The sequence below is a fragment of the Pseudoliparis swirei genome, chromosome 20, assembly GCF_029220125.1.
Source record: "Pseudoliparis swirei isolate HS2019 ecotype Mariana Trench chromosome 20, NWPU_hadal_v1, whole genome shotgun sequence".
In the NCBI taxonomy this organism is placed as follows: domain Eukaryota; kingdom Metazoa; phylum Chordata; class Actinopteri; order Perciformes; family Liparidae; genus Pseudoliparis; species Pseudoliparis swirei.
In genome coordinates, this window is record NC_079407.1 from 12,667,633 (window position 1) to 12,684,271 (window position 16,639).

Sequence of the window (16,639 nt, forward strand, 5' to 3'; positions counted from 1 at the left end):
CACCACTGAAAAGCTTCTTAACATTGCACCCCAGACCCTCAAACACATTCTCAGCGTGTCGAAGAAATGACCAAAACCCAATGGAATCTACGTGAATTTGATACCAATAAGTGCACGCTGCTGGAGGCTGTACGCCTCTCCTCCAATGATTGTGACGGCAAACCATGATGCACTGCAGTCCTCTCAGTTTGAAGTGAATCAGACATATTTACTGGACCGGACCAATTTTATAGACCGTTACATATCAGAGTCATGAGCTTTTATGCCTCACCTGCCAGACACAAAAACAAACAAATGCTGCTTGCTTAATTTTGTTGTACGGTATATATTTCAACCTCTTAAAATCAACAAACAAGTCCAATGTTATTATAAAAACATGCTGATTACACGTTACCTATATATTGTTAATTCTGATTTTGAAGCCGACGGCAAACTTGAAGAAATCAAATGAGCAAGGCAACTGAAGGATGTGTGCAGTCACAAAGTGTGACTCTAGCCACACCATACAGCACATGGCGCGGCTGTGTCCAGACGCCGTCGAGGTAGCTCCGCGGAGATTGTGCGCTCTTTTAGTTTTTGTGTTTATTTTTAATGTTTTCTTTGCCACAAACACATCGGCACTAACAACATACGACCGCAGCACACTTTTGGACATAAACTTTTGCGCAAAACAAGGGTTTTTGTCCACTTTTTCCATCGATCCAGCGTGGCGGCAGAGATTGTAATGAGCGAACCACAACAACAACAGTGGAGCCGCTACTACGGGGACGACGAAAACATCGAGGAAACGGAGCGGAATTCGAACAGACTGAGAGTTCAAGCCCACCGTCCACCTCTGCCCAGCATCCTTCTTGCTAACGTCCAGTCTCTGGAAAATAAGATGGATGATGTTAGGGCAAGGATCAGATTCCAACGGGACATGAGGGACTGTAACATCTTTTGTCTGACGGAAACATGGCTGACCCGCTGGTGCGGATCGAGTCATATGCCCAACCGAGTCCTTCTCTGTTTTCCGTGCAGACAGAACGGAAGAGTCTGGTAAATCTAAGGGTGGAGGGGTTTGCTTCATGACTAACAACATGGTGCGATCCCAAGGACATTAAGACTCTTTCTCGCTCCTGCTCGAACCTGGAACATCTGACGATCTCATGCCGTCCATTCTACCTTCCCGGGAGTTCAGCTCGGTCATCACCACAGCCGTCTACATTCCACCACAAGCGGACACCGACGTAGCACTATCGGACCTACATGATGTGTTATGTCGGCATCAGAACAAGTATCCCGACGCGGCTGTGGTGGTGGCTGGGGACTTTAATAGGCGAACCTAAAAAGTCATGCCGAACTTTCACCAGCACATTACGTGTGCTACCAGAGGAAAGAACGTTGGACCACTGCTATACGCCATTCAAGAGAGGCTACAAGGCTGTCTCTCTCCCTCCGTTAGGAAATCAGACCATGCCGCCATTTTTCTGCTTCCGGAGTACCGAAAAGATCGCGGGAAGCGGTAGTGACGAGGAACGTAGCGGTGGTCTGACCAATCAGAGGCTGAGCTACAGGACGCTCTGCGTCGTCGACTGGGACATGATCCAATCCAGTTCCAGTGACGCCAGCGGTTTATGAAGTAGCAATGAGCCTCATAGCAACGCTTAGCGACACCATCGTCCCCACGGTAAAAGTTAGGGTCTTTCCTAACCAAAAGCCGTGGGTTGATAGATCCATCCGTGAAGCTGTGAACGCCCGTTGCTGCCTATAACTCCGGTCTTGTATCCGCAACATGGACGAGTACAAGGCAGCGGTCTATGGACTGAGGAGGCGGTGAAGGAGGCCAAGAGGAGGTACCGAGACAGAGTGGAATCACAGATGGAGCAGCGCGACACCAGGCGCCTATGGCAGGGGCTACGGACTATCACAGACTACCAGAGCAGACCCGCGCTATGGTGAGTGCCGACGCATCCCTAGCGGACGACCTGAACTCATTTTATGCACGGTTTGAGGCTAGCAACAACAGCGCTAGCTCGCCGGCTAACAACAACACCGTTAAGCGTAGCCGAGGTGAGTTCTACCGCTGGGGATGAACACACACTCTCTGTGACCGAGCACAGTGTGAGGAGGGCTCTGTTGAGGGTGAACACCAGGAAAGCTGCAGGTCCAGATGGCATATCTGGGCGAGTACTGAAGACCTGTGCTAACCAGCTAGCTCCAGTGTTCACCACAATATTCAACCTCTCCTGGCTGAGTCCGTGGTCCCCGCCTGCTTCAAGAGATCCACTATTGTCCCTGTGCCCAAGAATGCTTCTCCAGCATGTATGAATGACTACCGACCGGTGGCCCTCACCTCGGTGGTCATGAAATGCTTTGAGAGGCTGATAAAGGACTACATCTGCGCCTTCCTCCTTCCTCCATGGACCCGCTGCAGTTTGCTTATCGCCCAAACAGATCCACGGATGATGCAGTCATCCAGGTACTCCGCACCACACTCTCCCATCTGGCCAGCCAGAGGGGGGACTATGTGAGACTGCTGTTCATTGATTATAGTTCAGCTTTCAACACCATAGTCCCTCCAGACTGGCGGCAAGCTGATTGAGCTGGGACTGAACACCCCCCTGTGTGCTTGGATCCTGGACTTCCTGACCGCCAGGCCACAGGTGGTCAGGGTGGGCAGACACACCTCCAAACCCCTCACCCTGAACACAGGATCCCCCCAGGGTTGCGTCCTCAGCCCCTACTGTACTCCCTGTACACACATGACTGTGTGGCCAGGTTCAGCTCCAACACCATCATCAAGTTTGCGGATGACACAGTGGTGGTGGGCCTGATCTCCGACAACGGAGAAGGCCTACCTGGAGGAAGTTGCTGATCTGTCACTCTGGTGCCAGGACAACAGCCTCATCATGAATGTCACCAAAACTAAGGAGCTGATTGTGGACTTTAGGAGGGTACAACAACAGAGGACGTACTCACCACTGGGGATTAACGGACTACTGTGGGGAGGGTGAGCGGGTATAAATACCTGGGAGTCCACATCACCGAGGATCTGACATGGTCAACGAACACAGACACTCTGGTGAGAAAGGCAAGGCAGCGCCTCTACCACCTCAGGCAGCTGAGGAAATTTAAAGTTTCCCAGAGGATCCTTCAGTCCTTCTACTCTGGAGCTGTAGAGAGCGTCCTGACAGGAAGCATCACAGCCTGGTTTGGCAACTGCTCCGCTCAGGACAGGAAGGCTCTGCAGAGAGTAGTGCGTTCGGCTGAACGCACTATTGGAACTACACTCCCCACCCTGCAGGACTTGTACACCAGGAGGTGCAGAACCAGAGCCGGCAGGATCATGAAGGATCCTCACCACCCCAACAACAGACTGTTTCAGCTGCTGCGGTCAGGCAGGCGCCTCCGTAGTCACGCTGCAAGAACAGAGAGACTGAGACGGAGTTTCTTTCCTCAGGCCATCAGGACTGTGAACTCCGACCTCACCAGGACCCCCACATAGACCCACACAACTGCCCCTCTTAGGCACACACACACACACACACACACACACACACACACACACACACACACACACACACACACACACACACACACACACACACACACACACACACACACACACACACACACACACACACACACACACACACACACACTGTAAATATTGTGTTGTTTTTTATTGTAAATAGTGTGTACTTGTTGCCCTTGCACATTCCTGCTGAGCATTGCCACTTTCATTTCACTGCACACCCTGTGTGTGTATGTGACAAATAAAACATCTTGAATCTTGAATCGTGGTCGTCTGCGTGGTCCAGACATAAATGTGCAGCTCCAGCATTTTGCAACCGTTGAACCTTCCTCTTGCAGGTAAATTGCACCGAGCATTTTGAGCAGCAGCTCGCTCCACCTCTCACCTCTTTTTGTCTTTCTAATGAGCTTAGTGAGCAGCTCACCTTCTCTCCCAGGGCCCTGAGGCTGTCCAGGAAGCGGGGCCAGAAGTCCTTGAAGAGCGGTCGGTCGATCTTCTTCAGGCTGTCTCTGGTGCTGGCGTCCACACTGACATACAACTGGGTGACTGGAACCAGGGTCCTGGAAATGAGAAAATATGGAACCGACATAAGGATCAGAAGGATACAGTTTGAGAGGGAAGGGAACCTTGTGAGGAAAGGTAGTACGAAACCGTGACAGCATTTAAGAAACAGGACAAAAGGAAAGCAAAAAGAGTAGATTTAAAATGTAAGAAGCTAGTCACCCCCCAATGTCATCAATAACTTTCCGTACTCTCAACACAGTAGCGTATCGTAAGCTCTCAGTTGTCCCAGTCATTTACATGCAACAACAAACACTATGTTGTTGTGCTTCGTGCAACAAAATCAGACAAATTAGGGCAGAATGAGGCAGAGTGAAAACCCCAGTGCTTCTCTTCAATATGTGATTGAAAGAGCAGAGGACGCAGCAGAGGAGAACCAGAAATGTAGAAAACTCCCCTTTCATGTGTCTGTCGACGAGCGATAAGAAATTTCTGTCCAAGAGGGGCAATTATGTAAAGATGCAAAGACAAACAACTAACCAAATGAGTAGTTATGCAGAAAGTATGGTTATGCAGCTCTTTCTACTTCTCAATCTCTATATTTAGCCCCCCTTCTCAGTGTTCTAGTCAGGGGTCGCATACCCTACCCCTGTTGCATAGAAGATACTTTGAGGAGGGTCTACTCAAACCATCGCTATACTGTCGGTGTGGACTCAAAACTCCCATGCATTTATTTATTTATATATATATATATATACACACACACACATCCCTGGTCAAACCCTACGCTCGAGCTTACAACACCTCTTCTCCCACTCTACATCCACCTACTCTAGCTCCACCTCTCTCTGTATCTTCACTCGCCTTACCCCTTCTTCTGAGTATCTATCTATTATAAGATGACACTCAGGTCACTTCAGTACGTTTCCTCAGACAAAACCTTTCCTTGTTAAAAGGAATTTGAAGAGACTGATGCTTTGGTCCTTGTTGCTGTGATGCACTCCTTTAGAACATACAATTCATCCCCCCCAGACTTCAAAGAAAAGAGCTTGCAAAGGCAAAATGCACGACAGAAACATAAATGAGCCAGAACAGATTGTCTGGAATGTGTATGAGGAGAAGAAAGGAACAGCAACACAACAAGTTGTGCAAGTCTGTTTCTGCCCCTACCTGATTTCCTCAGGGAACTGAGCGTTGGTGACCAGGAAGCTGGAGATGCGGTGGGAGTGGAGGAGGCGGATGAAGGTGTTGATTTCAGGGTACATGATGGGCTCACCCACCAGGGAGAGGGCACAGTGCTTGACAGCCAGGCCCTCCTCGTACCGCTCCGGTTGTACTCCGGGGACACCTGGAGGTGAAGAGAGGTCAGCGGCTTAATAGATTAGAGTTTGCCGTGCCGATTCCACCTTTGACCTGATCAACAATCTCCCAACAACAAGGAGGTAGAACAACAAATTATAAAACGGGAAGAAACAGCATGAGGTCGGGCTTTGAAGTGAGGTTTAACTCAGTCGTTACAGGACAGACGTGTGGAGCTCATGACAAATGAGTGGAGGAGAGGAGAAACTGTGAAAGCCTTTTAGCCTTGGGAGTCAGGCTCAAAGCCCAGTCTCTCCGTCTTTTACACTTGGAGGGGCTCTGACCCAATTTTCCAGATATCTACCAGCAGAGACTATTCGGTGCTGTAAACATATGCTCAGCAGAAATTCATATATTACGGGAAAATGTGGTAGGTTTATTGCATTTCAACTTTTAGATTACTGTATTCATACCTGCAAACTCATGAGAGGTGAAAAAGCTGCCAACGGGGTGGGGGTCCTCTGCTCTGACTTAGTCAGTGCCCACAAACCCTTCTAATAAGAATATAATAGTTGTGTATATACAGGGGTGCACATAACTGGTACACATGGGCGAAAATAATCAACAATGCGTAATGCCACTTGTGTTACTTCGCGCCTTTGCGTACTTGACCGATCTGATATTGATCGTCTCTACACAGCAGCATGTCATTCTGTCTCTACGTGTGCGCGCACATCGGGCGGAAAAAAAGTCACTTGCGCACCCCCCCACCGCCCCGTAGGTGAACGGCACAAAAGCTGACGCTACATATGGAGTACCAAACACCATCTCCCGGTACTCACCTGAGTAACTCACTGAAAAAGCTATGTGCACCCCTGTGTATATATATATATATATATATATATATATATAGTCGCCACACCTTGAAATATTCAGTAATATTTATTTTGCATGGGCCCAGGTGTGAATAGGAGCGAGGCCCATTCAGAGAAATCTCTACGGCCCACTTGAGCGACAATCACAGGTTAACAAGTCCCAAGTTACACTATTTTACAAATCAAGTAACTTCCTGAATTTTGTGCACTTGAACACTTTTTTAATTTCTAAATTATTTCCTTTTGTTCCTCTTTTATCCAACAACCAATAATATATAATAAACCTTCCCACCCACCCTGTCTGTGATGTCTCATCAGAGGCCCCCACCCCGGGAAGTGGCTGAATGGAGAAGGGGTGGGGGGGTTTCTGTGAGATTCACACACTGAATTCCTGCTGGAAATCACTCTATATACAGACTCTGGTTCTGTGCTGTGACGTCACTAGCGACGTCACAGCACAGAACCAGAGTGCATACATGTCATGTGACAATGTTTCCATGGTGACGGACAAGGTCACGGAGATCGAAGGCAGACAAGAAGTGACTTCCACCAGGAAACCTGTTTAAACTTTATAGGCATGGACATGTTGTGTATGTATATATGTACTTATGTGTGTGCATACTACTGTTTATATCTGTCACGAGACACAACATGTAACTATCTAATCTTTCATGGAACAATGTAATTCTCAGGCCAGCAGACATTGTACAATGGTGCTAAAACGCTAGCTAAACGGCGCTAGCCTTAATTAACTGTCTTCACTTTAACTTCTACAGTTAATAACTGTCAAAATATAAAAGCGAGCGAACATAACATACAGATATATATATATGGTGCCAGGGCTCTCAAGTTTTGAAGACAGGCAAGCGTGAGATTTCCATCAGCATTTTGCTCCATCCCATTCAAGCATTAAGATGCGTGAGACTTGAGAGCCCTGTGGTGCTTATGTATGTTTCTCACCTGTAAACACCAAGAGACTCGCATCAACAGCTGCGTCACTGTCTGTGTTACGCTGGTCTAACTTGTTTGTTTAAGACAATAATTACGGCACCAGTCATGGCAAAACCCGCTACTGCCCCCTACTGGCGAACACAAGTATAACACTATTTAAAAATCATTCAAATTAGGAAAGATGGAAAAGCAGCACATCTTCAAATTTAAGAAGCTGGAACCATAACATGTTTTTTTAATTATTTAAAGTTAAATTATCAACAATTTTTCTCTTTTTTCTTCTCTTAAGCAACTAATTGATTTATCTAATAATATTTTTAGCTGAACTTTGGTCGTTTTACAACAAAATGTAAGAAGTAGAAATATTATTAATGATATAATGATAGTAATAAAAAATATGCGTTGTCATTATATATCCTATGGTTAAAGTCATTCATAAACCAACTTCCCTTTCTTTGGCCTGAACAACAAGGACTCGTGAGCTCTGCTGAGCCATGACTCTGTTCCTGAGTCTGTTCTGCCTCTACCTGGCTGTCACCAACATTATAACTTCTATACGATACCTGCCATAAATATCATGATACCAGAATTTGATACAATACCATAAAAACAATATGATACCATAAATACGATACTGGTAAATTTTTCCATAATAATAATAAATAAAACATCTGTATGGTTCACTTTTTACCAACTTTTTCAACACTTAACAAATGGCAGTATTATTAGTATTAATACAGCCAGATATTAATGAAACTACATGGTTCCATCATAGCATTGATTATACACTATGAGGCCTTTAGTCAGTATCTGACCAGATGATACAGAGTTCATCAGGATGAGCAGCTGTAGAGTTACAGAACTTTACAGACTGTCTGCCTTGGAGACAAAGAACTGAAACATTTCACTTCTGGAATCATCTTTTTCTTCTTTTTTTTAAAGCTGAAGACTTTAAGTCTCAAAAGCTCCGCCACTTGACGGCACTCGGTGTGCGCAGCGCAATGCGTGCAGACAGCTTGACACAGAGCAGCGCGTGCGCTCTGATCGCGCGCTCTTTTAATGAAGTATTGATACACCAAATATGCTAAATCATATCGTGCTTAACGTACGGGTTCTTTGTTGGTATCGCTACACCGTGCAGCGTGACAGCAGCAGATGTAGCGGGCTGACATTCAAGCTAACCTAAACCCCCTAAACGCTGTCGACATCTGAACGCTGATTGGCCGAGACGCGACACGTCCCATCAAAGAAGTTTTATTGCGAAGAGCACCACTTCACATTTTCTCCGTGTCTCACTCCAATCTCATAAACGCCGGCCGGCCAGTTGACCCCTTCCAAACAAAAACTCTTCGGATCTACACGATTCACTTGGATGACCTATTTTGATTTCAAAACGGTGAATTTCACCGAAAGGTGACAAGTTTGCAGGAACGTGTATTGATGAACAAATTATTTACAGTAAGAGTTGAATAATCCCCGATAAGAAGAGCACAGTACACACCTTAGGTATCAGCATCAATGGCTGCCATCAATTAAATTGATTTCTCGACCTCTCTTTAGTTATAGTTACGCCCATTAATGTCCAATTGAAGAAAGTCTACACTTGGATCTCGACCAAAGGCCACAAACAGTTTTTTTAAAAACTTGACATAAACTAGAGAGCACTTAGCAATGAGATCACACGGGCTCCGACACCAAATCGTGCCCTTACTCGGACAACACCCAGCTTCCAAACCCTGCGTTCATTTTCATCTCAACTGCAAACCCGAAAGGTTTTATAACTGCATCTTCACAGAGTTGAAGAAATCCCCACACTATGAACACAACCACCTGCGAGATGAAGAAGTCAGAGACATGATGCGAGTATCAGTGAAACAGACCATTAGGAGCTTGCTTTCTGCAAACGGTATGAAGTATAAAATGTTGTCTGACATGGCTTAAATCTGATGGACAGGGAATGAACAAATAGTGAAAGCTTAGGGAGAAAAAGTTGTATACGCCGTCATGGGAATTTAATGCGATATTGTTCTCGCTACAGCAGATGCCATCTAAATTAATATCAGATGCAGTGAATCCTAATCAGGTGGATCTTTGGACTGATGCCTTCATATGCTTCAGAGAACCATCTATGAATTATTGATGATACGTGTGTCTGTTATCATGTTGTCTTTCTTTCAAGGACAAATCAAATCTGGAAACAGCTGCGAAGTCAAACTGTCCCTGAAGCGGAATCCCAGTGAACTCTGTTCCCAACAAGCAGCTGAGAAGAGCGTGCGTCAAATGTGTGAAAGCTTAAATGTATACATCTTATGGAATTAGTCATGAGAAATTCCATCACATTCTCACACAATGTCCTCCCTTGTTCGAGGGCTTTGGGCCTCTGTGACATCATGGGGATCAAGTGAAGAGAACTTATAACAAAGACCTTCGACATCACAGAAGATGATGCAGACATCATTATCCCCGCTTTAAAACACTCTCGTCCTTTTTTAAATTGTGTATTGCGTGTTAGGGAGACACGGCGAACTCTTCCAAGAGGTAATGCTTGGCAGCGATGCATGTGTTCACGTGGTGATATTAAACGGGGATGCGGGTGCTTGGATAGAAGCACTATGCGGAACTGAAGGGATTCTTAAACAAAAACAAAGAAAAAGAAAAGGTCCTGTGTTGTAGCCGAGAGAATTGCAGGACAAAATGTTTCATTCGTAAGATGATTTTGCGGCGAAAGTTAGAACGTGAAAGCTTCTTCCAGCATACATGCAAATATGCCGACAAAGTAAGCTCATGCAAATTTCAGCGCACTGTCGAGAGCACCCACTCGGTTTGAGTTAATGGCCAGCTGAAGAGCATTCACTGCATCATGCCCTCAGTATTGATGAATGTAAAATGCCTGATCAGACTGCAGCCTTGCTTTTGCGTTGCAGAGAGAGTCACATTTCTGTATGGAGCGCCCTCAACACTGGTTGAAGTTGAGAGAATAAATAAACTCGGAGCAGAAAAGAGGTCATTGGTGTTGTTACCAATTGTTTAATCGGATAAATTGAAAAGGCGGGCTTTCTGTGGCAGATGTTGCTGGATAACCGGAGCTAAATGACTTCAAATGTATTTAGTTACCAATGATCTGAGGGAAATAAGATGCTACTTGAGATTTCCAAAAGACCAAAAGATTGTCAGGACACCAACCTGTTTAATAAGAATAATAATGGATTCCATTTGTACAGGCACTCTTCATCCAAGAATCTCAGCGTGCCACAGAGCCAGTACATTAAAACTATAATAAAAAAAGGAGCGAGCTGCGGGTGCGGTTGGAGGTTTGGAGTGTAATGAGTTCTTGTAGGTAGGGAGGTGCATGTCCATTTCTGCATTCATGGGTGAGTAGTAGGACTTTGTAGTTAATCCGGAATGAGACAGGGAGCCAGTGGAGAACGGGTGTTATGTGCTCATACTTCCGGACTCTCATCAGGATCCTGGCAGCGCTGTTTTGGATAAATTGCAGTTTTTGGGATGTTCTTGCCAGTGATGCCAGTGAAGAGGGAGTTACAGTAGTCCAGTCTAGAGTAGATAAATGTGGAGACGAGCTTCTCTGCATCTGTGGATAAAGTGGGGCGGAGTTTGGAGATATTTTTGAGATGATAAAAGGAGGTTTTGCACAGGTGTTTTATTTGGTCATTAAAGGTCAGGTGAGAATCAAACCTAACTCCCAGATTAGTGACTGGAGGAGAGGGGTATGACCTGACCGTCGAAGGTGAGATGAGTTATGGAGGATTACTGAACTGGCTGTGGAGTGCCAAGAAGGAGGGCTTCAGTTTTGCTACTGTATAGCTGGAGAAAGTTGTTGCTCATCCATGCCTGTATCTCTCCAAGACAAGCGGTGAGACATGAAAGGGCTGCAGAGGGGCAGTTTTTATGTAAAGCTGTGTATCGTCAGCATAACAGTGGAAGGATATCCTATGTCTGCTGATGACACTACCAAGGGGGAGCATGTAAATAATGATTAGGAGGGGGCCGAGGACCGACCCTTGCGGAACACCAAAGGAGACGGTGAGCAGTCTGGACTTGCATCTTCCCAGTGAGACATATTCAGTTCTGCTAGAAAGGTAAGACTCAAACCACTTGAGTGCAGAGTCTGATAGTCCAACACAGTGGTGGAGAGGCGCTCTAAGAGCCTGGAGGAGAGTATGATCCATTGTGTCAAATGCAGCAGTCAAGTCCAGGAGGATGAGGAGTGAGGATGATCCTGCATCGGCTGTCATCAGCAGGTCATTCGTAACCCTGAGGAAAGCCGTTTCAGTGCTGTGGGCTGTTTAACTACACTGTGGGTGTTCAGAGGCATTGTCTGGATTGTTCATTGCACTAGACATATTTAAAAAAACGCCTCACAGTCAGTGGTAAATGGTGTCTGCCGCTGCAGGATGCCTCATGCGATTTTTTGTAAAAGCATCCAAAAATGTCTTTTTTTCATTTCACCGAAGAACGCCTCAGCTGTAATCTCGTTTGTTACTTCTTCCTTTCACTTTAAGTAACTAAAAGCCAGCTTCCTGTCAACATAGGCTTATGTGCACTATTGCTCCATTATAATATCAGGAAATTACATTTTCCAGGATATAATGATTCCATGATTATAATAAATTGTTATTCTGCTCTGAGAATGATATTATCTATATAGAAGCCCTTTTTATGCCTCACAAGCTTTCGACATCTGTATTATTTCCAGAGTACAATTGCTTCTCTGTTTTGTGAGAGGTTCAGCAGTCACTTTGAGGTTGGCGGCAGCTTTCTGACTGCAAGGTCACAGGATCAAGCCAGGCCTTAAGATAACTTTCGCTGTGAGGTACAGTCACACATGTGAAGCGGCGGATTTCTAAGTGAAAGGAACTCAAAATTAAAAGAGCTCTAAATAAAATAACGATGAGCGAGTTTAAATCTGGTCATGCTGTAAGTGACCAGATTTAAACATGCCTTTTAAAAGATAAATAACCCTTTGCGCAGGTTTACAACAAGACAAATAAATGCAAATGCTCAAATCTATCAGTCGCCACAGCCTTGCAGAGACGTTAGCCCTGCAGCGCCGCTCGCTGCAAGCCGCCGGTTTGCTGTCATGTTGAGGCAAAAAACAATTGTTGCCAATCTTGTAGCACACTTGCAATGAATAGATTAATCAATGAGAACTATAAAGATTCACTGCAGTGAAGATCTTGTTCAGATTTTTTTTAATCAATTTGAAATAAATAAAACTAATGATTTCCAATAATGCTTTAAAAAAAGTCTAATTACTGTGTCGCCACCACGTTTTGACAACATTCCCTAAAGCCGCTGAGTATTCCCAAGCAGATTTTCTTTCAGAGGATGATCACTCAACTGTTCTGACTGAGCTTTGGGAATCAAACTAGCCGTCCTCAGCTAATGCTGGTGGCAGCCAGAGAAAAGAGTCCTTAATGCCACGCAAGAACAAATGGAGCCCAAAAAATCAATGTCACAGATAAACACATGGCTAGAGAAAAGAGATATGCCGAGAGGCGGAGCAGAAGAAAACGCTTCTAAAAAAACGAACCTCTGAACTGTCGAATCATGCCCTGGTGCTTCTCCAAGGCGTCCTGCAGGATCTTCTCGGCGGGGTCCGTTTTCCAGCGCCACTCTGTGCCCACAGGGTTGGTGTGATGTCTGTTGGGGCACGCAGTAAACGGATAAGGTGTAACGGCAGATATACAGTACCCGATGCCACAGTTGTTCATTTCCATCAGCAGTAACTGAATCTCTACAAACAGCTTTGGTGTAACACAGGAAAACAATCTACGTGGAGAGCAAAATGTAATCTGGGATCCTGCCGGCTATTGTCTGATGATAAGGTCCCTTTTTTACTGGTGTTAAATTAGCTTGTAAACTGGCTACTCGTAAAACAAGCCAGTCGGAAGTCGCAAGTGTCTTGGCCCGCATATCGGCCCGCAGAACCCCAGAAATATGGCCCATTGCCAGCTCGGTACGTGGTGTAGCTGATTGCACGAACACTAAAGTACTAAACACTTGAGCTCACCCACTTTGCAGCTGTACAATCAAATCATATTCCTCTTGAAAACTGGACTCTGCTTGAATATTGTAAAATACATCTTGGGCCAGTTAGAGGTTTCAGACTGGTTTGCAGTGTTCGGGTCGGCCTCAATTATGCAATCAGATCTGAGCCGAGTGATCTGATGCAGTTGCTGGGCTGTCTTAATTTACCCAGAATTCATAGCAAATCTTACTTGATTGTCATGAACCAGACGGCTTTGGGCAACAGATGAATTGAAACTGCCATCTTAGGTCTGACTATTCATTTGATCTGAGCCAGGTCTCCTCTGGGGGTGTGAGTACCCCGAAGGCTACTGTGAAGTACGGTCATGTGAGAGATGTCATTTTTACAAATAATATCTTTGAAGCATGTTTTTCCCCAAAAGATTATTCTTTTCTCAATCTAAGCGAGACGTGGTGCTTTTCCGTACACCAAACTCTGTTTCATTCCTGTGAAAGGGGTTTGTTTATATACAATATGTGTCAGGTACGTACCTCCAGCAGAAGACACACTTGTTGGCACAGGCGAGGCTCGGGGTGGTCTCCATGCAGCGGTGGGACTCAATGCCATAGAAGGTGTGCTTGTAGCAGCCGCCTCTCCCCCGCAACATGGACTGATCAACAGAAAACAAACACCTGTCACGTCATTTCTGCATTTGGTTAAAGAAAGTTTTAAAGTGTCGAGCGCTTTATCGACTAGTCTGTTACCTTAGACCACCGGCAAAGCTTCACTCCCGAGTGACTTCCAATGAGTTTGTAGCCTGGAGGAGAGAGAAAGAAAGAAACGTGAGAAGAGCAGTAAAAACCTCTCTGAGCCACACAGGCCAGATAATGAACTCAGAAAGAGGTGGGGATCCCATGCCGTCCGAGCGGGGTTCATAAGCTAAACGCTCAAAGTCCCATTCAGTCACAGTCCTCTGGGACTACTGACCATCTCCAGCAAAGCCACTCAAGGGCACGTCAGCAGTAAGGAGCAGAGGGTGGCGTTTCAGATGCTGCTGTCGGCACAGAAGGGAGGATACAGTACTTCTCAGGTCTGCCTCTATCCTCTCGTACCGCCACGGCCCTAATGCCACATCCTCCTCTGTGATGTCTGTCAAAGAGCTTCATATGTATCACTTAAATCTGGAACTTTGTATTGGGAATGGCTTCCAGGGGGAATCAAGAAGGGATCTTCTTTTTTTAAATTTTTTTTAAAGACCCAACAAAGAGACTTGCCGTTTAAGCCAAACGGCGACTGAACAGAAATGATGCGGAACTCGGTGGAAGCTCTTTATTGTGCAGCCTTTTGGCCGTTAAATCCGCGGAGCTTAAATATCCAATCAAAAAGCCAGCAGAATACTAGTGTCAGTTTGAGGCTGGATGAGTCGAATACAAATGCCATTCATCAAGGCGGAATGGAGAAAATTGTTTTTCCACCCCAAAATAAAAAAGGCCCTTGCGAGCCCACGTCCTCCACGAACCTTGCTTCCAGAAACTGCAAAAATATATATATATACACTCCCAGGCCAACACGACTGTGGAAACCACGGTAGGGTAGTGGACCCGCCGGCGGTATATTTAGGGCACGATCACACCAGACGCCTCTCAAAAACGCATCGCCCGCAAAACCATTGGTTCCCTATGGTACGGCGCGACTTTCAGACGCGCCTTTTAAACGCTACGCGGCGCGGTTTTCTTGCGTTTTTCAGGCGCGGTCATAAATTAAAATATTCTCAACTTTAGACGCGAGGCGCGGAGGCGCACAGCTCATCAATGTCACACTCGGCCAATGCAGCCAATCGGATCAAGCAGGAGGCGGGCTTTCCTTCCTGTTTTCCCGACGAGAACCTCATATTAGCGGCATTTAATGGCGAGGAGCTTTATAATTCTAAATGGAAACACGACTTAAACTGACTCCTGCTCAGGAAGTGCAACTGAAAGCCTCGCCATGGAGACACAATTCATGGAATAGATGGTGGTATTTGCCGTACTCTTTCCTTTATTTTTTTTAAATATCTTGAACACAAAATCAATGGTTGGTTGCGCACGCAGGTCCGCTCCACAGGCGCACAGCGCTGTTTTGCCAAGGCGTTTTTGGTGCGGCTGCGCTTTTAAAAGTCGCATCTGGTGTGATCGAGCCCTCAAGCATTAATAATAACAAACGTTTCCCTCTCATGTTTGTTCGGGGAAAGCGATTTCCAATGCCTCCATGTCCTTCAATAAGTGAGGGGAGTGGCTCTGGCCAAGGTGACAAGGGGGGGGGAGGGGGGGGAGGGGGGGGGGGTTGGAGACAAGACAAACAAATAACAGGGCTCCAGACTGCGACCAAATGGTCGCATTTTGCGCCTAAAATTAGACACAGTGCGAGTAAATTTTTCATCAACTCGCGCATGCTTGACCAGTAAATTAGCAGATTTCTTTTTTTTCTTATTAAATATTTTTGTTGTTTACAAACTTGTTCTACACTTCAGCCCACTATAGTTAGCGGTAATGCCTGAATGACTGGTTTGCTAACCGACATTAACTCCAGAAGAAGAAGAAAGGAGACGAAAACCGAAGAAGAAGGCAGGCCTGTGTGTGTGTGTGGGGGGGGGGGGCGGCTAATGTGTGAAAAGAGGCGCACCGCAGCGGAGACACAACGAGGGCGAGGGCCGCAGAGTGAGAGGTCAGAGGGGATCCTCACCACCGAGCGGCGTCCCCGTCCCCCGAGTTGAATCTCTGGGTCAACTCAGCCGACTCTCACATGTCTGAGCCCTTATAGACTGATGCTCACGGTAAACGCATTCGATCTGGAGCGCGCGAGGGTTTTGATAACGTTAGCGGAAGGATTTAAGTGACAACATCCGGTTTTGCAAAGTTAGCGGAAAGAACCACGTGAAACAACATCCGTTTATCAAAATAAGATGTCGACAAATCATACACTACCATTTAAAAGTAAACAATGAACTGATGTTGTATCTTTATAGATAGTTTCTGAGATTTAGCTTAAATTATGCTAACATTAAAACATTTTTACTGGACCAAGGAAGAGTTTATAAAAATTAGTCAGTCTTTTGTATGTTAAGAAAAGTCCTGTATATAGATTTCCCCAAGAGTTCCAGGAAATGAATGATGCAGATGTGTTCCATACATATCTGAAATCCCCTACAATAGCAATCAAACAATTTTAATGTATCAATTAGGAAATTTTTCAAAGTAAAAGTTCTAAATGTTTAAAGAAATCGGTAATTTCTTTAATGTTTGAGTTGCTTTATATATGTATTTCCTCATAGTCCTAGGCAATAATGCTACACAATAAATAGAATGCTTCAATCAACACCGTGATCGGTGATTGGTATTATCGGATCGGCAGATACTGATTTCAGTGATCGGTGATCGGCACCAAAAACCTGATCGGTGCATCTCTAGAAACCAACAAATGTTTTGATTGGCCACATCGAAGTGCAACATGCACATGCTCAAGGTATGT

The 16,639-nt window shown here is 45.5% G+C and overlaps 1 protein-coding gene and 1 long non-coding RNA gene across 2 annotated transcripts in view; one reads left to right on the plus strand and one right to left on the minus strand.

The window, feature by feature from the left end:
- The window catches only part of tyw1 (tRNA-yW synthesizing protein 1 homolog (S. cerevisiae)), a 72,858-nt gene that overhangs the window by 41,765 nt on the left and 14,454 nt on the right, over positions 1–16,639 (minus strand). Inside the window, 5 exon segments of the mRNA XM_056440550.1 lie at positions 3,942–4,077; positions 5,189–5,366; positions 12,695–12,804; positions 13,684–13,802; positions 13,897–13,949. Of these exon segments, the coding sequence (XP_056296525.1) occupies positions 3,942–4,077; positions 5,189–5,366; positions 12,695–12,804; positions 13,684–13,802; positions 13,897–13,949 (596 nt within the window).
- Positions 1–16,639, plus strand: part of LOC130210367 (uncharacterized) — a 33,051-nt gene that overhangs the window by 11,304 nt on the left and 5,108 nt on the right. The window lies entirely within an intron of this gene.